The sequence below is a fragment of the Accipiter gentilis genome, chromosome 10 (genome assembly GCF_929443795.1).
Source record: "Accipiter gentilis chromosome 10, bAccGen1.1, whole genome shotgun sequence".
Lineage (NCBI taxonomy): Eukaryota > Metazoa > Chordata > Aves > Accipitriformes > Accipitridae > Astur > Astur gentilis.
The window spans coordinates 12885672-12911672 of NC_064889.1; the positions used below are offsets into that span (position 1 = coordinate 12885672).

Genomic DNA, 26001 nt, shown 5'->3' on the forward strand with positions numbered 1-26001 from the left:
TAGTGGCTGTGGCTGAGAAAGCCCTGTAACTTTAATGCTGACGCCAATTCATTTTAGTCACCCTGATTCTTGTTTGTGTTTCTTCTCGGTGTGAAAACCATCTCCAGCAGAGGCTGCCTTTCTATTGGGTGCATGGATAAGTCATTGTTTTTCTGGATGTTGTTAAGGCCTCTTCCTTTCATTGTCTGTACTCTGCACCGTCTCAGAAGAGTCACCAGAATTGCTTTCATCATTACCATGGCAATAAACTTTCCTACGCAGCCCCGAGGGCCGAATCCAAATGGTTGGAAATAGCGTGAAGGAACCTGCACAGAAGAACACGAGGAATAAGCTTTAAGGCAAATCTTTCATCATCAAAGTAGCCAGAATTATGATGGAAATTGGGAGTGAATATATTCTGAAAAACTTGTGGAAAGAATCTCTTAGGAGCAGTTACTTCTTTCCTTTACACTGAGCAGCCAGGCCAAAATAGAGAGACACCTACGGAAGGTATGCCTCTTTAAAGGCTAAGGTGGCAGGGAATGGGAAGTTAAGCGGTTGAATTTTGCCTGTGCATTTCAGTCTGTTCATCCTGTGAACTACAGGCATTGTACCACAAGCTGTGAAAAGGAGGGAAGCCTTTGCTCTTCGATATGCATTAAAGTTCATTAAAAACTTTTTCGGAAAATGTTCATTACAGAGCTCATAAACGCCTGAGATACAGGCTGATGCCTTGTCCAAAGATGATCTTAAAGCCATACACCTACTACAAGTGTCCTTAAAAAGCTAGTGTTCCTGAGAATTTATTTGTCATAAGATGCAATGTTGAAAATTTTATTTGGTATCTAATAGAGAGATAACATTTATAAAATGATTGTCTCCTGTCCTATCAACTAAAATGTGAAATGCAGCGTTCCCAGAGCTGTTGAAGAATGCACAGCCAGTTTCTGCTACTTTTACTGACATTGTATACATCAGTTATCCAAAACAGTCCCGACAGCATGAATAATACTGCTAATGAGGTACAAAGGTACTTGTTATGAGTAAGAAAAAGCAAGTCTGTCTATAAAATAATACATTCTTTTTCTTCATCTGTGTAACTTTCTTTTTTTAAAAATAAGATACTAGCTGTGTTCTGACTTCCTATTTAACCAAGGAATACGGTAGAAAAGGTTGCTTTATTTTAAATTATCTAGAAAAAAAGTGTCGTCTTTTTCCTCATTTTCAGACTGAGAAAAATGTTTTCTGTTTAAATTTTTTCAAATAAACTGAGCTGTACTTTTTGAAAAATGATAGGTAAGTACAAGTGTCTATAATATAGAGCAAGTACAGCAGCTGGCAGTACAGCACAATGGCAAATGCACAGCCTGGGAAAATGGAAATATGTTTAGATTCTAACAATGCCATCTTATCATAAACAATGGTGTGGATTGCTATTCACTTAGAGAACTGTGTGAAAATTGTGCCTGCTAGAATAATGATGTGGCAAACAGAATGTATCAAGTCAGATAGAAAATGTGTGGTTAAATATTTGGTCAAGGGGAAATATTTTTAGTAGTAAAGGGTACTTATAAAATAAGCAAGAAATCTGTTTTGACAGAAATACTTAGAATGAAAATAACAGGTGGAAAAATGGAAACTATTCACAGTGAACAGTTATTTCAATAAACTTAGTCACTCTCTTGAATTTTCTACAGTGACTTTTTCCTTGATCTGTTGTTTTTAATACTGTGGACAGAGTTTGCTATGGGTAGTCAAACAGCAGTTTAGAAACGTTAACCAGGTGATTTGGTGCTCATTTTTGTCTGTGTGGCATACATGGTACTGCTAGGTTTCTGACAGGAAAAATGTAAAACCTGGAGGCGGGTTTCTGGCTTGAACGTTCAGATCTTTTGTTTCTTTATTTTCTTAATTATTTCTTCAGGTGTTTTTACTAGTAAGCGCATTTTTGGTGTATCAAAGTGTGTCATTTATTTATTTCTTTAAAACTGAAATTACTGTCTGTGGACGCTTACATGTGCATCTGCTGACATCTCCAAAGAAAAAAAAAATTGCCAGGTGACAGAATTACTTCCTAACTTTTTTAGTTAGGCAAAATGAGAACTACAACAACTGTAGAAAACATTAACCCTTTAGCTTCAACCCCATTCAACCTTAATATTTGGCAAGCTACAAGAAAACGTAAGAGAAAGCCTGCATACCAGGGAAATGTGTGCATCTGTGATAGTAATGCTAAGGTTCTGCAGTTGAGATTCCCTTCGTAGGACTAAGCCGATTACGCCCTCCACTCTTGCATGGCTACTTGTTCCAGAGATCTTTCTAATTCTCTCACAGGAGTGCTAACCAAACCTTAGTAGTTCATATTTTTGTGCTCTCTGTCACATGGGTAGCACTGTCTTCCGCTTCCATCTGCACTGGTTAACAGTCAAAAACCAGGAGTCCAATGCCATAGAATCAGTCTATTTTCTTTCAATACAGTTTTAATCTCTCCGGATGATTACTTACTGCTGAACAAATACAGTTTTGCCAAACAGTTTGTTTAACAAATAATCAGAAGAGCAGAGCTCTAAATGAAATTAAATACTCTGAAGGATGATTTATGATAGTAGGAGATTACAAGCAGGAAAAAAGTTCACGTATTGCTTTTGGTACAGGACTCAAAAAAGTAGACTAAAAAAAATTCTAGTTCTTGTGGGAGTTAGAATATAACTTAAATTGAAATGCTGTGCTGAACTGGGACTGAATTACGCAACATCTGCAATACTGAGTTGGTTAAAACTTAGGACTTCCATTTTGGTCTATAAAACGTTTTTATTTTTATTTAGGAATTTAAAAAAAAAAAAAAAAAAAAAAAGAGACAGAATGAGATGGATCCTAGATTCTCAGTCTCTCAGGAGTTACCATACTTCTTCACCTCTCCAGAGAATCCTTACGCAGCTTCAGCTCTGTGTTGTATGGCTTGCATGGCTCTAGCTCCCTAAAGCCTCTTTATTTTGTCCAGTGTTAGGGGATATAATGTAAACTATGTTTGTGTGGACAAATCCAATCAGAAATTTGAAATCAAAATTAAGATGCCTGGAAAAACTTTGTTTTCGATATAATAATTGTTTTTTTAATTAAAAGGCACTTTGATAGGAAAATATCTGCCCAGTTTTAATAATAATAGTAATAAGCAGGATGTATAGCTAACTAGGCACTTAAATGGAAAACAGTCTTGTGGTCACAAAGTTCTTGATCAAAATAAGAGGAAGAGACATTGTCAAAAAGTAATACTCAATTTCCTGTAAGAAATAAGATAGAAAACTTACGGTTTTCTCAAAATTTTCGAGAGAAAACTCATTCGGCTTTGGGAAGAATTCAAGCTTATGCATACGTCCGATATTGAGAATAATGTTTGTCCCCTTTTTCACCGGATAGCCATCAATTACATCATCTTGTAAAGCTTTTCGCATGATCAAGTCCACAACTGGCTGGTATCTCATACTCTCATAAATAAAATTCTCCACGACTTTTAAGTTTGGCATGTCATCACTCTGTATGTCTCTGTCACCTTGTGGAATAAAACAGATGGTGAAGAAGTTGGTTATGAATTAAATAGCTTCAATGTACAAATACCAAAACATTTCTGGAAGATTCTCAGTTCCTGAAATGGCAGGATGGATCCAACAGCTTCTGAGGAGCTTTATGTAGCCTTACATATTCAGGAAATCTGGTATATTGTTCACCAGCATAAACCCTAGTTTATTAATTTATCATCTTCTCACCTTCTTCTCAATACATTAGGAGTCTTTGTTCTGCTTTCTTGTCAGTGGCAAAACTCCGAAAGTCCTTCCCTGACTTTCGCATGACTGAGAGCAACAAGACGCAACAAAGAAATCTTTTGAGAGCTGACAGCAAGCGGAATCTGGCAAGAGTCTGCAGACGAGAGAGAACTTTGTAGAGACCTTGAGTTTTCACCGTGCAGTTGGGTTTGGCTGGGTGTACGGCTAGGTCCTACTGTGGCCTATTTCAGTTACCGTAACTTCCTCCCGGCTTGACGCCATCAGCAGCAGTATCAGAGCCACGACGTGCTGCCAGTGGGAGCCTTACTTTAACTTCCATGCAACAAGCAGTTCAAGAACTACAGGCTGACCACTACGGGGGTAGGTTTTTGAGACGGAAGGCAGCTTTGCTACCCCAGCTGGTCATTTGCTGAAGGCAACAACGTTCAACTGCCTTAGAAATCAAGGCTAGCAAAAAGAAATAGGGAAGATGAGTAAGTGAGTACTCGACTCTCATGAGGTCAATAAAATAAAGTTTATTAAAAGTACCTTGGAAAAAGACTAAAGGACTTGTTATACACTTTCCAGTGTTTAATGGGCCGGAAGTAAATCTTGAATAAGAGTGGATTAAATTACTTTCTATATTATTCAGTGTCAGGCTTTGAATGAAGTCTGGAGAAGGGGCAGAATACAAATTTGGAATATCTTGATTGTGTTTTGAATAGTTAGTAATTAGTACTTAAAGAGGAGACCAGTTTGATATTAAAATGGATGACGGCAGAATACAATTTTCATTTTCTCTAATCTTTCTCTTCTGCAGTCATAGTGAAACTTAGGGTTTATGTATATGGAGAGAAATATTGGTGATTAGAAGTATTTTCAATGAGTGTCCCCTTTCGCTGTTTCAAGGTAAATGGAAAATAATTTCAGTGGAACTTAGGAGGTGAGTGCTAATTTGCACTGCTGTTGCTGAGGAGGGAATGTAACACGTTCTTTCTAATAGATTATCAATTCTGATGATTCCTATTTGAATTTATCATACAAACTACTCATCTTCTTTCATTTGATCTTGCGTAAAATCTTTTACACAGAATGGTAGTTCATATATTTTACAGCAAATGCTTCTGTAAGAAGAAAACACTTAGATTTTTTTCAGCCTTTGAATAATCAAAACTAGATCACTGCTGAAGAAAAATTATATTCCCACATCACTGACTTTGCAGCTCCTGCTTACCCATAACAGTTTCAATTTCTCTCATCATCTCCTCTTCCACTGTGGGGTGCTCCGCAATCAGTATTAGCATAAAGAAGAGAGTCACAGACAGAGTATCAGGAGCAGCAATCATCATCTCCAGCACACACTGGTTCACATTCTCAGCAGTCAGGTCCCCTCTGTTCTGAAAATAAATTGGAAATTTGGGGGGGAAATTGTTGATTGCTCACCCCTGGTGCCAACAAAGATCCTATAGCAGTAGAATGGGAAGGCCCTAGAATATCTGCTTTAAACAAAAGTAAAAATCTTGGCAGTCTTTCTATCTCGTATGCTAATTAACATTTATTTTTTGTCTTTCAGAGAAAAATAGAAAACTCATATTTTGATGGGTGTGTATTATCTCACCGAAAAGCGAGAGTTTGTTCTTAGCTCAGATCTTATTGATTCATTGCCTTTTCTCACAGTTTGTGAGCTGTCGGAGATTATACAAGGTAGGATTTACGTAGCATTTGAAGCCTTTGCAAACAAAAGGCAATACATCAAGATAAAATGCAAAGGTTAGGGAAAGACTGGAGGACCTTCAGGGATAGATGCAAGAGTTTTAAGGATGTCATTTAAGCCATGAAAAAAATCAGACAAGCACCTGTTCCCCAAAATGCAACTATTCAATGTTTGAATCACTGTTAGGGACTCCACAGAACCGACTGATTTGTATCCCTTTATGATGACATGACCTTCAGATAGATACATGAAGTTTAAGTTGCAAAGCCTGTGGTGTTAATGATGGGAAAAGGTCAGAAAAATCAAAATTAGTCATATTTTGAGTACATTGCCAATACCTGTGCAAAAATCAACTGGGATGCAAAATCCATGTGTTCATCCAACTTCTCAACAGTGGAAAGCTTTTGTCGTTTTTGTTCTATTAAGATTTCCATTGCTCCTTTCAGATCCTTGCTGAAAACAGATGAAATCCAGCATATTGATAAATATCTGCAGACTTCTAGTATACACTGGGATATGGTTAGAAACATAGAGATTATGCCAATAAACCCATCTAAGAATGGCAGAAATTAAGTACTCCTAAGAGGGGTTCCATGGTTCTCTGCAAAAGCAGTAATACTAAGGGAAGGTGTATTTTCTTATTATTTTTTATTAAATAATTGCTTGTTAGTTTGGACTGAAATCTTACTTTCTTTTTATAGGATAGACTGAAAAGGATGAATATATCTCTGTATATCCTATTAATGAATAGAGTTTTAAGAGACATTTCCAAAGAATTTGTTTATTTCCTTCTATTTTATACTGTATTTTATCAGTGAGTAAATTGAACTTAGAGAACATGAGGGATGATTGTTAGAAAAATGTCGATAAATGTTAGAAAAATTGTACAGTCTTGGAGGTAGAGTTGATATAAATTTTTCATATTTAAATAGTAATACTGTGTCAACAGCTTGTATTTCAGTGGTGGAAAAAAGCAATGTCCAACAGTTTATAATTTTATTTGGGATTTTCAGTTAGCTATAGATTTGAAGGAAATTCTTTTTAAAAAGTAGTTTGGAAAGTTTTTGAATGAAATCCTCAGGCTTTCCATTTGTGTTTGCCATTGTTGGGATAGAACATTTGACCAGTTTTGTAGGGGGAAATGAATTCAAAACTTGGTAAAGTTCTCATTATTTATAACATGTTTTATGTATTAGAAATAGCAAATGGTCCTTTTTGCTAACTTTATTAGAATAATATCAGAAGTCATCATATCCTGTGGTGGTTCTTTGCATCGCTTTAAGTCCAGCAATCTTTATTGGGTTTTTTTTTTTCAGTAGAAATTTATGAATAAGTCCATTTTAATGGAATTGCTTTTGAAACATCAGTATTTGCAAGGGCCCTGCAAGGGCTTTCTCATAATAACTGGGCCACCACAGTTAGCTGTTATTAGAATCACAGGATAAAGCATTAAGCAGTGCCATAATAAAACTGGTGAGCATATGTTAGAGAAGTTAAATCTTGTGTCTAGTTTATAAGAGTTGTCCAACTACTTTAGAGGAAGCTCTATCTTTCCCTTAAAACCTTTATGTTATATAGCACCATCAAAAGAATTTATTACACATGCTTCATAAGCAGTAGTTTCTCTCACTAGCTAGAATCCAAATCCAAAATGAACAAACTGATTGCCAGTTCTTTTTATAACCAGTCCTCTTTTGGCAGAAGGCAGCAAATGAGATCATAAAAATAGAAGAGGCATTTTGTATTTTTGCAAAGAGGAAGATGGCAAAATGTATTTGTTCCTTATTTAGGAAAAAAAACCCTTGAAAAGGATTATCATGCTGAGCACCAAGTTTTAACTCAGAAATGAGTTGTTAACTCAAAAATGCACGTTGAAGGAACCCATAAATAGAATTATGCTCAGGGGTTAACTCTACTCGGACAGTACCATAAACGTAGATGAGTTTTCCTGTTTTGATGAACTGTAGCCTACTATTTGACTGTCCTTGACTAGAGAGCAGATATAACTTGAACCCATATATGGCTTTTCCATGTCTGTTTGAACTGAATCAGTGATTTAAATTTAGTTTCACATTTGAGCTGGCATTAACTAATATTTTGGTGAGTTATCTAGGACTGAATAGGCAAGGGCTTTAAATCGTCCCCTGAGATCAGCCACTTGTAGCATCAGTGGCAAACCTTGTTCTGTTGCTATCTTAGCAGATGGAGGACTTCAGCCAGCCACCTTTGCAAGTTTCACAATTTATTTTCTAAAAGGCAGAGGAAAATATCAGGGAAGATCTCCTTCATAGAAAGAAAGAAAGGATCTTATGCAAATGATCTGTAAAACTGTTGATACTTACACTGCCTCTTCGTATTTCCTGCACAGCCAAGAAATCTTAAAAAAGATGTCAGGCTTTAACAGAAGTGCTTGCCAAGCATCAAAGTAGTTTTGAATCTTAAGTACAATGGCATGTTCTGAAAAGAAAGGTTAACAAAAAGCAGTATAAAGTATAAACCTCAATAGCCAAAGAGCAGAAATGCTTCAGAAAAATTAATGATAGGGCCCCGTTCCCTACTCTGACTAAGTTCACTGGAATTTGAAAAACATTTGGTTTGGTTAATGGTGGTAGATAGCATTAGGAAACACTTGTGGCCCGCTGTAGAAAAGGTATAGATCTTTGTAAAAACTCTTGGTAGCTAGCTAAAAGGAGATAGTGGTGTGTCAACCAGAGCCAAATAGTCTCCCACAGGAGAGCAGAAGCAGAACTATTGCAGCACATTGAAATGGGATAATTTGGACATCACCATAATGTTATTTCTGTCATATGGTTTTGAGGATGAAGAAATCACAGAAGACATAAACTGTCAGGTGAACTTTTCAAGGCCATCATTTATTTTGGTAGAAAGATTTCAGATCCTTACATGCATATAATATTGGGATCATACCAACTCAGTGCATAAAAATCTCTTTAAATGCTACTATTTATCAAGGTGAGTGTGACAAGCTAATGTATATTTTTAATCATATAAAATTCTCTTTTATAACTAAAGTCACTCATAAATCAATTTCAATTCATTATATGGTGATATGAGTCTGTTCTTGCTCTGTTTCCGAAACAAAACTGCTGAGTGATGTCAATGGGTTTTCCTTGGACATTCAGCTTAGATCCATCACAAGGTATAAAAATAAAGCTGTTAGTACCATCCAAAGGGATCCCGAGAAAAAGCTTGTTAGATGTGTCAAGCATGATCCGTCTCATAAGATTCAACACATTGATGTTTCCTACTTCAGTGGTTACTTCCTCTAGTTTGTCCAGGTGAGCAATTGTTGATTCAACACAAATTGCTATCATACGCACAAGACCAGGACCAGATAGAGCTGAAATACATGTGCAAAATGACCAAAAGATTGGTTAACATTCATACCTTATTTATAACTTATCAGTTGGTGATAACAGTGTCAATCAAATGCCAAACATTATCACGTGAGCGACTGGTATAAAACTGTTGTGAAGCTTACTGGTTTACCATGTTTTGAAAGAAAAATGGAAGCATTTTGAGTTAAAACGGCAATGAACTCAAAGCCCAAACGTCCCTTGCATCCAGCCACTTTATATCTCAGACACACATTTTTTGCTAGGTTTATACTGTGTTAAGGAAAGACATTTAGCATCATTTCTGCTACCTTTCTGCGAGGGAGGGTATCCGTGTCCTCATCTGCATCACAGGCACTGCAGATGTCCTGTCTCGTTTGCTCACAATGACACTGAGCAGGGAAGATAGCTTAGGGATTTGTGGGGAGGATGACGGGAATTTCTGAAAACATAACTCCTGGGTGCTCTTTGCAGTGAGCTACTGGCAACCTGTAACGTTGCTGTGGACATAGCGAAGCCTAGCCTGGCAGTCATCTGTCCACCCATGAACAGTGGAAATAGCGTCATGACGGATTTATTGCATTTTAAGAATTCAAAAGCAACCAAAAGCAGTGGCCAGTTCCATTGCCATGTAATTCAGTGGGATTGTGATAGGCTCCAGCTGGAACGGATTCAAATAATTTTTGAATGACTTTGGAAATCTTGCCCTAAGTACTCTATTTAAATTACTTTTCCATACAAGACTTGCTGTACCTGCCTCAAGGACGTTATTTTATCAAATACATGTTGAGAGGGACTGTATGTTTGCAACTGAGAAGAGGTCTGTTTTGTAAATAGAGAGAACTGGTAGTTCTAGAAATAAGTAGAAAAACATACTCTTTTCCTGCCATCTTCAACCAGTACAAAGTTGCTGATATTTTTCAATAGCAAAATCATGTAGGGAAGGCCAAGTGTCATAGGAGCACAGATACATCAACAAAATAACATAGAAAACTTAAACCAACAGATAATTTCTTTTAGGTTTTACTTTGCTTTGCTTTGTTTTTCAGGTTTTCGAATCACTGTCATAGACTACTGCGGTCTCAGCTGGTGAAAATCTTTTCTGAACTTGTAGAACAAGTGTGGCAGTTTTGTTAGGAAGGCTGTAGGATCACTAGGATTAGCGAATTCTAATGATATGCAAATACTGAAAATTTTCAATTTGTGGAAAGAAGGTGAATCAAGAAATTGCAGACTCCTAAACCAGTAACACTGGAGTTTGTTTATGTAAATTTCCTGTTTGATTTCAACCTAGCGATATTAATTACTTCAATCTTTTTCTTTGTTACTACACTGATTCCTAGTATATTAAAGGGATTAATAAACAGTTCTGTTGTTCAGGTCTTATAAATTAATTCTGAAACTAAAGCACACACACACACACCCCTCCCCGAAATTAGAACAAGACAGAAAAGCCTTTGAACTCAGTGAAGACTGAGATAGGAACGACCAACTACACTTATGGAAGTGCCAGTTGAGCTAATGTAAACGCTGGACTTGAAATGTAAAAACGTTTAAAAACATGGCATGTGGGCATCATTTGATTTCGGTTTAATTGGATGAGATTAAGAATCTGCAAACTATTTCAGGACCATTTCAAATAGCATACCAAGCAGGATAATCATGAAAGAACATGTGCAATACATCTATAGGATATATAAAGAAAACTGATAATTTCTGTAATTTAAGTATGGTGAGGACAAACAGCATTTCAGAAAAGATAGACTCTGTGCTACAGTGATGCAGTGTATTAATGCACACTGATTTACCTTTGGTGAAAAAGGGTCGAATTTCTTTCCAGTGCGCGGGGTTGTTATTAAATATGATCCCATTTTCATACATGCCAATGCACTGTAATCCAAGCTTGCTCCCAAATCGAGAAACGTAATGCCAGTGTTTCATTACGTGGAACACACTTGAGGATCTGGGAAAGAAATGGGGAGAAAAAAGCCCCAAACAAAAATACTGTTTCATAGATCGTACACAGAATTTTTATTCTGACATTCTATAGTTTCTCTGAAGTGCTGACTCGCATTCTCAATTTAGCAGGAAGTTGTTCCTTTTACATAATTAAACATCTTGATGATAAATGCCTTCAGAATGTATATTAAAGCAATAACGTATTCTGTTCAGTTTTAAAACTCTTTTCCAGTTAAAATGCAAATGGTTACCAAACCATTTTAATCTGAACAGTGTGTATACATGAAAACGTGTAGATATATAACATACACTCAGGCAATGACCAATGTCAGATGTTTCAGAAGATTAGGTGTAAAATATTTGACAGTTGATAATTTCGTCATGATGTGTATTAAATTACAGCAATATTTTTGTAGCTATTTGGTCATTCCCAGACACATACAGAAAGCATAAATATACATGCATTGTTTAGATCTGCAGCATCATAATATGAGATGTGTGGGATAAATATTTCTAAAAAGATGTTAGGGAAATCCATAGTTTCCTAATAACATATAATATAAGGTATAATTCTTTTTACAGTTGAGAAGGTTTGTTTACGCATGCTGGCAAATAAGTTGTGACCAGCATTATTGCTTTAAGACAGAATTTCCTTTAGAGGGAGCTAGCATTTTAGAAATGTTGATGTGATGAAAACCTGATCAAATGAAATCCACCAAAAAGAAAGAAAATCAGAACAGAGATCAAAATGAAACAATATGCTGTTTTCTTTACCATGTAGCATACTCTGTGGACCAAATCCCAGACTTCATACGTGGGTTTAGTTTATTTTTTTCAGGCAGGCAAAGTAAATGGGACTTTTGCTATTGACTTTTGGCAGTACTGGATTTTCACCATAGTTTTGCATGACCAGAAGTTACGTTAGCAGTGAGATGCTATATGGTACAAATAGGCAAACATGGATTAAGGATTGAAGTAAGAACAGGAGGAGTGTATCTTCAGGTCCAACCTTCCAAGTAACTTGGCATATTCTCTCTTCCTACACTTTGCCACATCTGCTCTCTTTTCTAATTTCCTTAAAGGTTTTTTGCATGTCAAGGAACACCATCATCAGTATTTTCATGAATGTGAAAAGATGGTGTTGAATTATGACAGCTGTCCCTAGGAGCAGAAAGGTGCAGGAGGCTCATTTGGCTTCCTTCCATTCCACACATCTACACAGGCGACACATAATAATGTTTTAAGGAATTTGACATATGACCTTGTATAAGCAGATTTTCCTTGTGAAACTATTTAATGAAGTCCTCTAAAAGACAACATCTGTTGTAACCAAGACTGCAAGTCGTTCTGTCTGAGCATTGGCATCTCACTATGATTAGATTTGATGGTAAAAATTCAGATGACATTGGTGGAAATAGTATACTTTTACAGAATTCAGGATCCGTTTAGTTTTGTGGTGAATTTATGATCCACTGAAAACTTTATTCTACATTATTGTTTAAAAAAAAGTTAAATACTAGTTGTCTATGTACAGTCAACACTTTTAAGCAAAAAACGTCTGATGAAAAGTGATGTATAGACTGTCAAGTGTGATGCAGCTGTGGCATTGTTTATCAGCACTCCTGATTTGTTTCTGATGAATTGGTAGTACAGAAAGTGGAAGACAACAAGAGTTCATGGCATTTTACATTATCAAAATCTTACAGTGCATTAGTTGATATTTGCAACACCTATGTAGGATTGGAATGTAAATAGTTTTCCTGTCACGATTACCTCTTTTTACAGAGGTAAAACCAGACAGAGATGAAGTTGACTTGCTTTACATGGCAAATCCTGTGATAGTCCCCTATACTATGTTATCTTTCAAAAGCTTTTACATAATGAAAGCTGAGTGTGGGTTGATGGATATTGCTAATAAAAAGGTTGTGGTTCTTTATCGATTGCACATGGTAAACATTTTACTACTTTTTTTTTTTTCATGGCATAACTCATAAGCAACCAGGAGACCCAATGTAAGAAGAAAGCAGCCATTCACTGGAGCTAATAAAAGGGTAGTCTGGGGTTTAGCATTATGCGTAATACTCTGTATAATCCAAGCCTATGAGTAATCCCACTAAATGGAGTGGAATTACTCATAATCCTATAACGCTGCATTTGCTTAATTAACTTGCTGAATTGGAGCCATAATCTTCAAGCATTACTCCTGTTTTAAGCACAAACTTAAGAACACGGGGATCTAAAATTTGGCTTAATTGTGCGTTGCAGTTAGTCTAGGTTCCTGTATAGTATGTAATCCTAATCTCAAATAGAATAGTAAAAGACACAGTAAACATTTTTTTGGATTGAGCCACAGTGCTTAATCTTCATTTCCGTGAAGAAAATGAGAGAATTCACATAGACTTCAATAGCAGAGTCTTTAAAGAAACAAAAGATTAGAAAAAGGTCTGTGAACACCAGGAAGTAAAAGGTTTATGTTAGGACAGTTTTTGTAAAGAATAACTTCAGTTCTACTTTAGAAAAAAAGTAGCAAAGAGGTTGTAAAAATATGAAAAAGCTCTTGATAATAATTATTAAGGATAGAAAATAAGGATTTACTTGCTAATTATAAATGTTTCTTCACCGCTGATCCAAACTCTCACAAATTCTCCATATGTCTTATTGTAGTAGTTGCAGGCATTACCTACTCCCATCCAGAGAAATCTCCCATGTGAAATGAGGGGACCAATTCCCATACAGTATCCTGGCCCTAAGAAATACAGTAAGAAAAGGTTGGTCTCAGCAGTGCTCACTGACAAGAATATACCTCTGAGCATCAGCCTTTTGAAAGGAGCTTTTTAACATGACAGTCAAGGTCTGCATTTGGCAGGTCACATACACAATCCTGTTGTGAAGCTCTGTCTTAAAGAAACTTGCATCTACATTGTTGAAGCCTCACTTAGTATCTATGGAAGCCTATAGTTCCTTCAATATTCATACAACGATTGACATTCATTACTTTGTACAATTGCAGACCGCTGCTCTGAGATTGCTTACATTTGGGGAGACAGTGGCTAGATATTAGAAAGAAGAAATGATCTAGAAAAAAATGCATATGGTTTATTAATTTGTGATTTTAACAAATCCTGAGTGATCTTGGCTGAATTTGTGTCGAAGTGTCATAGTAGCACCTACAAAAGTCAATATCCTTTTGATGAAATGAAATGTCATTAATTAAATTTCTTTTAAAGTCTTAATACTAGAGTGAGAAAACATATTTAAAGGAAGAAGTACTTTACTGCTGTGAACTTAGGAAAACATGCTTAAGTAGGAGCAAAGAATGGATTGATAAGCATTTAATCAACAAAGTTTTCAACTAAATCCTTCCACTGTAACTCAGCACGAAATTTCCCTCTTACAACAAAAAGGAGCAAGTGGAGACAGCAGGAGAGAATTTGCCTTGAATGACTCCCTAAAGGGAGTTTCCTTCTCAGGGAAAGCTAAATATGCTCCTTTTGTCTGTAAAACATAAATCTAACTCCATAAAATGAAGCAAATTAAGTACTTACAAAACTTTGGTATACTGTTTAAAAATTTTAAAGTTGCTTATGGCTCTACCGTTTACAATAGGAATTGCAAGACCCCAGATTATTTAAATACCTGTAAACTTAAAACGTATTAATTTAGTTCTGTTTTCTTGTTGATCCAGTCAAGCGTTCAAATAGAAGGCATAACCTTCTGTGAACACTTTCCCCGGTTTTCTCATGCTCAGAGACTTTTAGCGTATTGAAGGATGTTTGGCAAGGATCTCTTCTCCAAATTTCATTCAGGTGCCACTGCATTGGTTTAGAATTATTCCTGTCAAACACCTTTGTGAGATGTGTGCATTTTTGTCATTTGTGCAGGAGGTCATTGCGCTGCATCTAATGAAAAATAGGCTGAATCAGTAATGTCTACCATCAGCCCCCAAAACATTACAGAAGGGGCCCTCTGAAATGGAAACCATTCGTTGTTGTGTTCTGGAGGGTCTTCGGTGCCAAACATGGAGATAAAAATTGATAATCTACTAAAATCTGAATAATTTCCTAGAGGGTAGTTTGTTTCTAGTAAAGACAATTTAGAAGGCTTTAAACTTAAAACATGTAAAAAAGTAGTTTATAATGCACATGAAAACACGAACATCTAAAGTTTGTAAAATGGTATTATATCTTTCTAGCTTACGCATAATAAAGCAGAAAACTAAATGTCATGTATTTATATAGCCAAGCCAGGTTTATTATGGAAGTTCTGAGGTTAGAGTGAGCCTAACTTCTTTTATCAGTTCTTGTAAAAAGCTGTATTATTTAAACTGACTCTTAGTAAATTTTGTTGGCGTACAATAATTATTCAGCATTGCTTTCTCACTTAGATTTGAGAAACACACACACGCAAATACTCCGTCAGCTTTTAGGTGATACTATGGCTAAAATTAATTTACCTGGTATTGATGAAGTTTCTTCATGGTTCCACAGTAGAAACAGAAAGCACATGAGAATGAGTATGGGCACTGTGGCCACTGGCATCGCGTCCGGTACTAAGCTGGTGATGTTGTAGTGCATTGGATTCAGAGTTTCCAGTACCATCTTTTCCAAGAGGCTCTGCTTTGCTTGAGAGAGAAAGAGAGGGGAAAGAGGCAGAGGTTTTTCAAAGCTCAAAGATACATTCAGCTTTACTCGGTACCTCCCACCTCCTTTGTGGGTCTTGTAAGTGAGCAAATTAGCTCTTGAGGTAGCTTTATTTTATAACGAGAGCGACTGCCCGGACTGCTTGCCAGGCCAAGCTACATCACAAGTCGAAACAGCCATGCAGCAGACACTCTTTGCTTGGAAATAACAAAGCTTTTCCGACCTTGATGTTGACGCATAGTTTTGGATACTTTGGCTGACAGACCTCTTATCTCCTATATTGACTTGGCTGGCCGACACTGAGGTTTACTCCTTGCAAATTTCTAACCAAAACACAAGAAATTAAACTTTCAGCACATGTGGAAGTATTGAATGAGTTCACTCACAAGCTTTTATCTCTGTTACTTAGACTTTCTCCTTCCTGCATACCTGTAACACCAGAGTCCTTGAATTTTCAGAATAACTACGGTGGTTTTTAATGATGTAGATAGCGTACCACAGGTTTTTGTTTCAAACAATATATTATGGGGGGTTTTTTATTGTCAACCTTTGGCTGTAATATAATATATTGAATTTCTTTATGGTTCTTCTGCTAAATACCTTGAAAAATATAGTGTATGCCATAACAAACAGGTTCATGGATTGTCTGGTACCATATTTTTCCTGAGGCAGTAACCAGCACTTGGCACAGAAAACCCAGGAAAATGGACAGATCTGTTACGCATAGGGGGAGTAGAAAGATTCCTTCAAAGTTGTTTTGCATGTTCTTGACATAAATCGTAAAATATAAGAGGTGATTGTACCTGAGAAGGAAGATGTTATTCTATGAATGAGAACTCATGTAACCACAGAAAGATACTGGTTGTATCTGCACAGTAATTTATTAATAAAACAACTTCTTAATTCTGCTCTGACAATAATTAAGAATACATTTGCTTTGTTCCTTCCTGCGACAATATTTCAGAACTAAAGGATGTATTTACTTAACAGGAAGCTTTTTGTTACAGTTTACTTTCAGCAAGTGCTTTCTTGTTGATCTCGTGCTTTGGTCTTACATTGCAGAAGAAAGTACAGCTTGCTTTGTAGTAACTATCAGTGCTATAATTACATTACACTAAGCCAAGAATGCGATGGATGCCTTCTAGATAGTAAGAAGATTGGTATTTATGGTCAAACTAGAAAACGTACAGAGTACAGGCAAGACCCTGGGGAAGGGAGCAAGCAGTGGCTCGAAGCCTTGCAGGTGCCTGCAACGCTCCAGTATTTTGGATGATTGCTATGCAAGTTGTCTGGTTGTGTTGTGATTGAAAGTGACCAAGACACAATATGCCAGGTGACCTTTTAGAAACATGCATGCTGTTCCAGTAGCCAGCAGTACAGCTCTTATGAGAATGTCCATGTACATATCGCGTCTTGTACGTGTTCAACTGTTGTACTGTCTTCCATGTTGTGAAAAATGTTTTTGTAATCACAAGCATTTTTTTTTGGTCATGTAATGGTATTTATTAGTTTCACTAATGTACACTAATGGTGTTTGTTCAGTACAAGTAAAAATGCTAGCTTTAAATTTCCTAGAGTACTATTTGTTACCACAATAAAAGCATGCCTGCATGTATATATAGATACTTTTATTAGTTTCGCTATATGAGCTTACAGCATTATAGAAGGAAATAACTAGACTTAGGGCATATAGTTTCACTTTTTTGTTGCTTTCTTTCTGGATCTGGATGAACTTCATCTTTGTACTCCATTGCCACAGATAGGCTCTGATGTTCATTGCGATTTGTTGGGTTTTTCATCTCCAAGACATTCTGGTGTGTCTGTACAGTAGTTTCTCTGCCTCATATTCCCTATGAAGAGAAGTATGTAGGTGGTTATGCATTTGGGCGGTATGAAATAAATGCAGCTAAATGTACAGATGTGTACCTATGGATATTACATCCATAGGCTAAGCCCTGCTAGAGTTCAAGGTGCTGACATGTTTGCATGCTGTACTTTGCAAGCATGAGTCTCTCCCTTTTATTTTCTAAAAATCGACCCCGAGTTTTGATCTTGCTCAGTTCTTAGTTATTCATGGCTAAAGCTTATCTTTGTTTTGACAGAGAAATGAAGGCAGGTTTCTATCTTTTCAAAATATAGAGATTGTAATGGATTGAGTTTCAGGTTCTAGATTACCCCAACTCTGTAATTTTGTAATTTTTTTATAAAAGAGTAAAATCTTTTTTTTTGCTGCAATGTGATATCCAATACATCAGTGTGCACCTTGCTGTTAGATTTATAGTTTTTATATCGTCAATCATGCTCTCATGTAGATAAAAGGTATTAAATGCACTGTATTAAATTTGAATCCTTTTTATGCTCTGAAACTGATCTGAAGCAGTCTTATTTTTAGCCAGAGTGGCTCCCCAAGCTCTTAAAACAATTAACATTTCTTGTATTGAGAAGTTCTTTGCCTCATTTCAATGAGTGTGATCCACGCAGACGTTTAGGGTTTGCATTTCTTTTTTTTTTTTTTTTTTTTTTTATTTATTGCAAAAGCCAACTGGACCATGAAAAATTCAGCTTTAAAAATATTTCGCCTGAACTGCTTTGTCCTGCTTGTACCCATTGTATTTTTTAAGAACTGTCCATGAGGTAAATCGCTCCTAATTAAAACTCGGCCAAGTAAATTTTTATAGTAAGTAGTCACTGAACAGACTGAAGAAGTTTAGAAATGGAGTAAAGCTGGAGTGCCCATTATGCATGAAAGAAGCTTTCACTGTTCTTGCTCATTTATTTTGAAATCTTCTATACGTAATTTTCCTTTCCTTGCAGCCGGTTGAGGCATGTGTCTGATCAGAGGGATTTGTTGGGGCTGATTGTTACTTATACGGCGGAGGGGGGGATGGGGATGGGGTAAAAAAGCTTTTAAAATCAAATAGTGGGAGGAAAGAGACTTTTGATAAGGGAAGTGCTTTTGTGACACAATAGGTGGATGTGCACAGGCTGCCTGAGCTGACAGTAATTGTGGCTCTTAACAGCTGGGACGGCATCTGCCGGCAGAGGGCCCTTCAGATTGCTGGCCTGTAAGTCTTGACTATAAAGTGCTGTCAGAAAATTCTGGCTGTTAAACGTTTTCTTGCAAAAGGTGATATGATAAATGACGGTAGGGCCCATGGTAAAGAAAAGAGTTCATGTATCTAAATGACAACTGCGTTGACTCCTTTTATCCCAGTTAGAGCTTAGTACTTGACTGTGTCAGTAAGAGAGCAAATTATGTATCATGTTATAGAACGGGAGCTGAAAATTTTTGATAATTTTGAGAAGTATCTCATAAAACTGCCTTGAAAACTCTTGAAGAACCATTCTTGAGTGCTAGAATTCTTTCCTCTGTAGTGGTTCATCTGTCAGGAGAGATGGGGGGGGGAAATCTGCTACTTGTTATAAATCCCCAAACGTTAGTGACCAATATTAGCAGCACCTGAAGCACCTGACCTAGGTTTAACTACACAGTTTGGAAAAATAAAATTTTAAATAGACTCTTTTCACACAAAAAGAAATCTATTGCCTGATATAAGCCCAGTAAGTCTTTACTCTTCCAGATAAAATGTTGTAGCCTTCCTCTCTTTCTAGAAGCTGATTCTACATATTGCCTGTTTTCACTCAATTAAGAGAGATGGTTTTATGCAGGCTGTAAAGGTTCAGCCTTCTACATGTAAGTATGTAGACAGCTTTTGTTGTGCATCTCACAACTGGAAAGCTAATGTCTAGCTAGGCAAGTAGTGGTTTTCTTGCATTTGTTCTTTGGATCCTGCCTGAACGTGCAGTAGTCCAGGAGGACAGTGGCTCATGGTGTCTGCGCTGGTGTTTTAGTTCGTATCAGGGGCATGCTTTGATAGCCAACCTTCAGATGATTCCCATGCCCGTGCTTCAGTACGTAGCACAGAGCAATGTCAGAGCATGCAAACTGGGGTCTTTTGGGATGAAAAAAAGTCTTATGCACACCAGCTTCTAGTGGGGATTCAAATGACAAAACCAGTTTAGATCTATATTGAAGTGGACTCCCGTGAAATGCGTATAGTGTAGGGAGTAGGTCATCACCAACTGTTTTGTTTTACAGATCTGCTCCTGTTGTACCACAGTGTTTGCCAGCGTTGATATAGCCTAAAAGGAACACAGGACCTTTTGACAAATGAAATAGTTGGGTTTAATTAGTTTTAGGCATGTAACTATCTTGCTCTATTGGGATTATAGCACTTAACATAGGATGAGAACTGTTTCTGACTCTTAACTGCCTGTCAGATCTCTTTAATACAGCTCTTGTTGAAGGAGTTCCATACAACTATTTTAACATTGCCTTCAAATTGTGGATTTTATTGCAAAGTCAGAGATTCTTGTCACAGCTGTTGAATAAGAAGTCATATGTGGAACTACTGTAAAATTAGTTGCATTTGCGTGGAACCTTTTGTAAGAACCACCAGAAAGAATCTACCTTCTTGTTACATGGTTACATTCCTTTCAAAGAATTAATTAATTTGAAGTGGGTAATTATCACCAGGTGTACAGCATATATCACACGAGCCTTGATACAGGGATTGTCTTGCTCCCTTGAAAGTCTGTGGGATTGAAAGCTGAGAACAGATCAAAAGGCTTTTTTAAACTTGAGAGTGCTTACCCTTCATTGTAAACTGGGCTGTACAGTTATTCTGTAAGCGTCAGATTGCACGTTTATTTAGCGTCACCCTGGAAATTGCTCCCTGATATTCTGTGGTCTCTTCTAATGCTGTAATTCTCTCAGGATGCAAGGGGGATATCACTGAGAGATTTCCATCACAATTTATTGGCCATCTGTTATTGTGTTACTCTTGTTGTGACGTTCTTTGTCTTTGTAATATTTTTTCTTATTAATTTTTCACTTGCCCTGAACCTGTGCTTTATAATATTTTTTTCTTATTCCTTTTTCCCTTGCTCTGAATCCGTGCTTTAGTGATCTGATCCTTTGCTCCAAATGACATCTGTCTTCTAGATGGTTTCATCTGCAATTACAATGTGCACAGCAGCCTTTTTAAAGTTAGATGTTTATATTGCTCTGCTTTTGAAAGCACTCTGGCTCGTTTAGGTCTGTTTCCTACTTTTAATTCAGTTGCCTGCAACTCAAAAGAGAGAGGTAATTGTGGCAAAATATGAATGTTATGAAATGAATACACTGCATATGGTTACCTTTTTCAGCCATTTCTAGAGTTCAAGTCAGTGGGCTAGAATTCGTGTAGTCGTAGAGGTCAGTCACATCTAATTACTACGGAAATATATTCTAGCAATGTTGAATGATTATTATAGCCTTGTAGAATAAACCCGTACCACTTGCTTACTACAAAATCTAATCTAAATAGCACTTATAAATTTGTCTGTTGTTTAGATCAGTGAAGGAGGAAGAGGGAAAGAAAAGGTGACAGCTTTCAGCAGAGGCTTGGAAGTGGGAATTTAATAATGATCATCCTGGCAATCTAAAGGGGCTCTTGACTAGTAAAGGAGGATGTTGCAGCCTAATGTTGTGTCAGAGGGCAAGTGAGACAGAAATGCAGAACATATCCATGATTTTGTGGTGCTGAAAGAGTATGTCTGTACTGTGAGATAAGACAGCTGGTTACATTTGATGCCTTTGCTGTTATTTGGAATTGTGGTTTTCTTAGTTTTAGTAAGTCTTCTTACAGCAGTTTTACCTTGTTTCACAGCCAAACAGGAGCTATCCCTAGAGCATGTCTCTCTGAGGTTTTTAAGTTCTCTCAGCTGCTTTCAGCATCACTTCTAAAATGCTACTGCATATTTGTTAGATGTTAGTGGTGGCTGCCCATGGCTCATATGCAATTGTAAACAACACTTGCCTTTTCTTATCTGCCTCGGTGGCCACAGAACTCGATTTCTTGTCACCCCTCCTACTCAAAGTGTACCGTAAATTTGCAAGGTGCAGAGAAGGTTGTTGCTGCAGTGCTGTTGTAAATGCTGACACTCCTGTTGTTTGGAGTCTGTTTGGTCAGTTAGTTTCCTGAGCACCAGCTAGTACTAGCACGTGTCTGGGACTTAAATGGTCAATGCACATTGAACCCATTGGCAGGGAAACAAATACATTAAAGATATCTTCTATTAATGTAGGACTCTGTGTGAATATTACTATTTGTTTTGATAACTGGAAAAAGCAATGCCTCTTTTCTGTGCCTTTACATGGGGGTTGCGACCTTCATTTTGTGAACTTACCATCTTTGTGCCTGTCATTCCAGGTCATCTACGGACATATCTTTTGGGTTAAATCAGAAGTAGTCACATATCAAACAGGGAGTCATTTACACACACATTGTGTGTGTGTAAATCATGGAGGAGCTATTTGAAGCCACTGTAACAAGCTTGGAGCTGTAACTTCTGCAAGGTGATAATCAAAGGAGTATCCTATGGGCTGCTCTTCTCCTTGTGATTTATGTAAATGATTTGTCTGCTACAATGGAGCTATAAGTCCTGCCTTTAAACCTTTCAAAGAGGTTACCGGATCCTTTTGGTCATTCTTAATGCCGAAGATTTGATGTTGCTGACATATAGCCAAGTACTGACCAAGATGATAAATTATTGCTGAAATGGCTAAATGAGCTTTTTATGTTGCTATTGATCATGGAGCTTAGTGAGCTTCCAAAAATAAAGTATTTATAATATACTGTCAGCTTGGTTTGGATGTAGTCTTTGGGACTAGACAGTGAAAGCTCTGATATTCTGAAAGTCTTGATTCAAATATATCCTTCTAGAAATTGCTAGTCACTTTAGATGTCTCAATTGATCTTCAGAGGATAAATATTCACATCCTGAAAAATCACTTTCCACTAGAGTTAAGCCTTCAAAATAACTAGCCAGTCATAAAACTGTGATTGCTTGTAGTGAGCAAGACTTGGAGTGATAACCTGCCCTGCGTAACTAAAAATTTGGTAGTCATCTCTCTCCTTTCTGGCCAGTGTCCATACTATTTCCTTGTAGCTACTTATACAACATGGATGCGTGAGGCAAGGTACGCTGTGTGCTTCCCAAATGCCTGTACAATAAGCGTTTCTGCCTTCTGAACAATCTCTAATTATATGGTGATTTGTCTTTCAGAAGAATAGTGATCTGAAATTAGAATTTGGACTATGTCCTCTTCTGAGGTTTTAATTGCAGTCCGATGTATGATTTGGAAAAATAACTTGCCAGTTCTAGTACCTTTCACAAAAGGTCTCACTGTTGCCTAGGAACCAACATAATGTCCATGAAAAGTACTAACCACATTGCATGGTAAAAGGGTTTCATCTGAATTGTACATCTCCTGAAGCAGAATAAGTATGTCAGTGCTTGTAAGTCATCAAAAAGAGCCATGGAGATATGCAAACTTCTGCAGTATTGGTAGGAATATATTTTACTGCCTGTCTGCTTCAAAGTTTCCTTAAAAACCCGTCAGCTCTAATGAACTCAAAACTAACCGGAAAATGAGCTGTGGATAGACAACTGAAATTTCTCTCTAATACGCTTTTCATCAGACTTCCTCATTACAACGATGGCAAAGCAGACCTATGTGAGGAGGGTTTTCTGTATGTAGCTACTCCCAGTTTGCTATTACTACTGGGTGGGTGGTTTTGTTTCTGACTTGGCAGGTAGAAGGCAGCTCTCTCTGCCATAGTTATGTCTCTGCTGTAGTACTTTTATTGCTAGCAAATACTTTGACCAACTGAAGCAACAAGTTAGTTGAGACAGAAGGGACTACTCTGTAAGAAATGCAAATTAAATGTTTTACTTTATATCTGGCTCTAAATACCAAGTATCCTATCAAAGGATGTAAATTAATCCTGACGAGAATTTAGCTGGGTATTTGAAAAAACAAGACTAAGGAAGAATGTATGACTATTCTCAAACCATCGTTCCTGCAAATGACTTTATTAATTAGAAATAATTAACTGAGATGTAGTAGCTTCAAGAAAGATAGCACTCTTCCCCAGCAAGCACCAATTGAGAGAAATCAAGCTATGATAGAATGAACAAATTCTCTGGAACAGTTCCAGAATAGTTCTACCTGATGACCTTTTTTAACCTCACTCAATGCATTTCTAACCTGCTGTGCCAGTGATGCTTGGAAATGTTGCTTTGTCCAAATTCGCTCACTTTCCAACTAATTCTATATTGCTATACATCATCAACAGTTGGCAGTGTCTATTCCATGCTATGTATTCTACATTAACTTTGTTATGATACACATCTTTGCATGAAATGTAATGAATGGAACAAAATCCACTTCGTAGATGTAGAGTAGTTAGAATGAAATCGGAGACCACAGAAACACTAAACAGGTTGGGGTTTTTAATCAGTGAAGCCTGTATCTATAAAACCTAAAAAGTTTAAGTATTTCTTGGTGTAATGTAAACACTTTGAAAGGTTGAATTAAGTGAATGCTTTCTAAGGATGACTATTCTGCAAGAACATTGTGCCATTTTTTTAAAAAGAAATTTTGTAGCATACTTACAAAATATATAAAACGTTATTGTTCTCTTAATACCAAGAATTTGGTTTAAGACGTGCAGATTTTCTACTTAAAAAAAAAAAAAATTAAAAAAAAAATCTCTATTTAGATAGTGACAACATATAATTCACACAAAGTTAATTACAGTAACTCAGATCAAAGCAGCTCCAGAAGGCTTACTTCCCACTGAAAAACAAAATAAACATTTTTGTAATGTCCTACTGGCACTGTTTGAAGAAAAATGCTAGAATATGAATTAAAAATTTACCTGTGTCCTCTTGTTACTTCTTGATTTTTACCGGTGAAGAGCGCTATCTTTGTTACTGATGTGCTCCTTTTAAAGATCTGAATAGGTTTTCTGGTGATCACTCTCTGTAGCATCTTTTATGCAGGTGCTTCTTGTTGCTAAGAGATCAGTTGCTTAGAGATGGAAGTTTGGTTTTTGTAATAGATCAGGGGCCATTGCTATTGAAAAGAAAATTTTGTAATTTTACCTCTACAGCTCAATGTATCTGCTGCAAAATAGCCAATGATAGAGATACACATGCCTAATGCTGATTAGAATTGTAACTGGAGAGTAAAACTGAAAAGTAAACAAAGCTTATAATTATGTTTGATGGCTCTGAATATCAAGGACAGAGATTTGTCATTTAACTGGAGGTGCAACTAGCAGAAATGTTATTAATTATTTGCCTCGCATCTCTAAATGTATTTTTAATTTCCAACAGAAAGGAAGAAAGATCCAAAAGTTTTGTTCTAAAACTGGGATGCACAAAGCTGTCAACCTTTTGTAAGGTACAATCCTGCACTGACATTGGAAAGGTCTTACTGACTATCCTATATATTTTTGTATATACTGTTTCTTTTATATTCCCCTTTGGTTTGATAACACTTCAGAATTACTATACAAACTAAATGCTGGTTTCTCTGCTTTGTGATGCTTCTTGGTTTTGCTGTAGCCTTGGGAAACTTGAACAAACTTATGAAAATCCAAATGTTTTCAAGAACTGCATTAAGCAGTTACAGGAAATGTTGAAATAATGACCAAAGATCTGTAGGAAGAGGCGATGATGTTATTAAAAGATGTAACTAACAGAGAAGTATGAATAAGGTGCTTGTGCCTGTTACTGTTTTGAAACACCAACAAAAGTCTGAATTTTCTCAATTTCTGCTATGGGAAATCCTTAGCTGACTCAGCTGCCTCCTCTCTAAATTTACCCCTATAAGTCCAAATAGACTGGTTTGTGAAATAGGCCAATATAATCCTTTTTTTTTGCTTGGTGCTCTCAAGTTTAGAAAATCCAGTCACTCAAGTCTGTTTTCAGCAAGTCCATGTTATGTCCTCTCGCAGTAAGACACTATGCATCCTTGTCTTTCACTGTCAGGCCACAAATGTAAAAGATTCCCGTAAAATGTTTTTATTCTTCTTTTTCTGAATTCAGTCAAGGCTTTAGCATTAGCATTTAAAAAGAATAAATAAAACAAATTAGAGCACTTTTAATAAGAAAACCCATCCAATGGGTAAAAGGGCCTTATATCTAAAGGGCTATGATCTCACTTGGAACAAAAGGTATTTGAGTTATGTACAATAGTTCTAGTGATTGAATATTTTTCACTCGGGGGAAGGATGGAAGAGGCCTAGAATTTTACTGAATGCAAAATCTCTTTTGAGAAGCCTTTCTTTAAGTAAGTAAGTAAATAAATAAATAATGCAGACAATTTGGGGAGAATAAGGACTGAATTCATGCAGAAATGCTTCTAGTATTACCGCAACCTCATTGAAGATACACAGCTTATACAACCAGAAGCCAAGACAATTTCAATCTGAGAACTGAACTCTTGTTCTTTTCCATGTGCACACACTCTTCCACATCTATTTATTATGGAGAAACTTGTTTGCGGTACAAGCAGAAATGGGCAGAACTTTAGCGAACAATTCTATTGCGTCCTGTATTTAGAGCTCGTCGCAATAATGGTTAAAACCTGTTTCATAGTATCTGATGTTCTGCAAGTGTTAAAATGACTTTGTTTTTGTTTTTTTTTTTAAAAAAAAAGATAGTGGTTTTTCATTTTTAAGGCTACCTAAAAATTT

General features: G+C 36.7%; 2 protein-coding genes across 2 annotated transcripts in view; one reads left to right on the forward strand and one right to left on the reverse strand.

The window, feature by feature from the left end:
* The window catches only part of AP4E1 (adaptor related protein complex 4 subunit epsilon 1), a 320304-nt gene that overhangs the window by 112255 nt on the left and 182048 nt on the right, over positions 1-26001 (forward strand). The gene's annotated exons all lie outside the window — the stretch shown is intronic.
* On the reverse strand, positions 54-15382 carry LOC126043912 (aromatase). The gene is made up of 9 exons (XM_049812880.1): positions 15223-15382; positions 13365-13515; positions 10619-10773; positions 8639-8815; positions 7797-7911; positions 5793-5907; positions 4975-5137; positions 3288-3529; positions 54-305 (listed from the first exon to the last, which is right to left on the reverse strand). Exons 1-9 carry the CDS (start codon positions 15365-15367, stop codon positions 54-56), a joined length of 1515 nt encoding a protein of 504 aa, XP_049668837.1. The 5' UTR covers positions 15368-15382.

Bases quoted from the DNA above. Each gene is read 5' to 3' on its own strand.
- LOC126043912 (XM_049812880.1), bottom strand. From the start codon at position 15,367: ATGGTACTGGAAACTCTGAATCCAATGCACTACAACATCACCAGCTTA. The intron at 8,816-10,618 runs GTAAATCAGTGT...CATGTATTTCAG, and splicing joins TCGACCCTTTTTCACCAAAG to CTCTATCTGGTCCTGGTCTT. The intron at 5,908-7,796 runs GTAAGTATCAAC...ATCTGTTTTCAG, and splicing joins AGGAAATACGAAGAGGCAGT to CAAGGATCTGAAAGGAGCAA.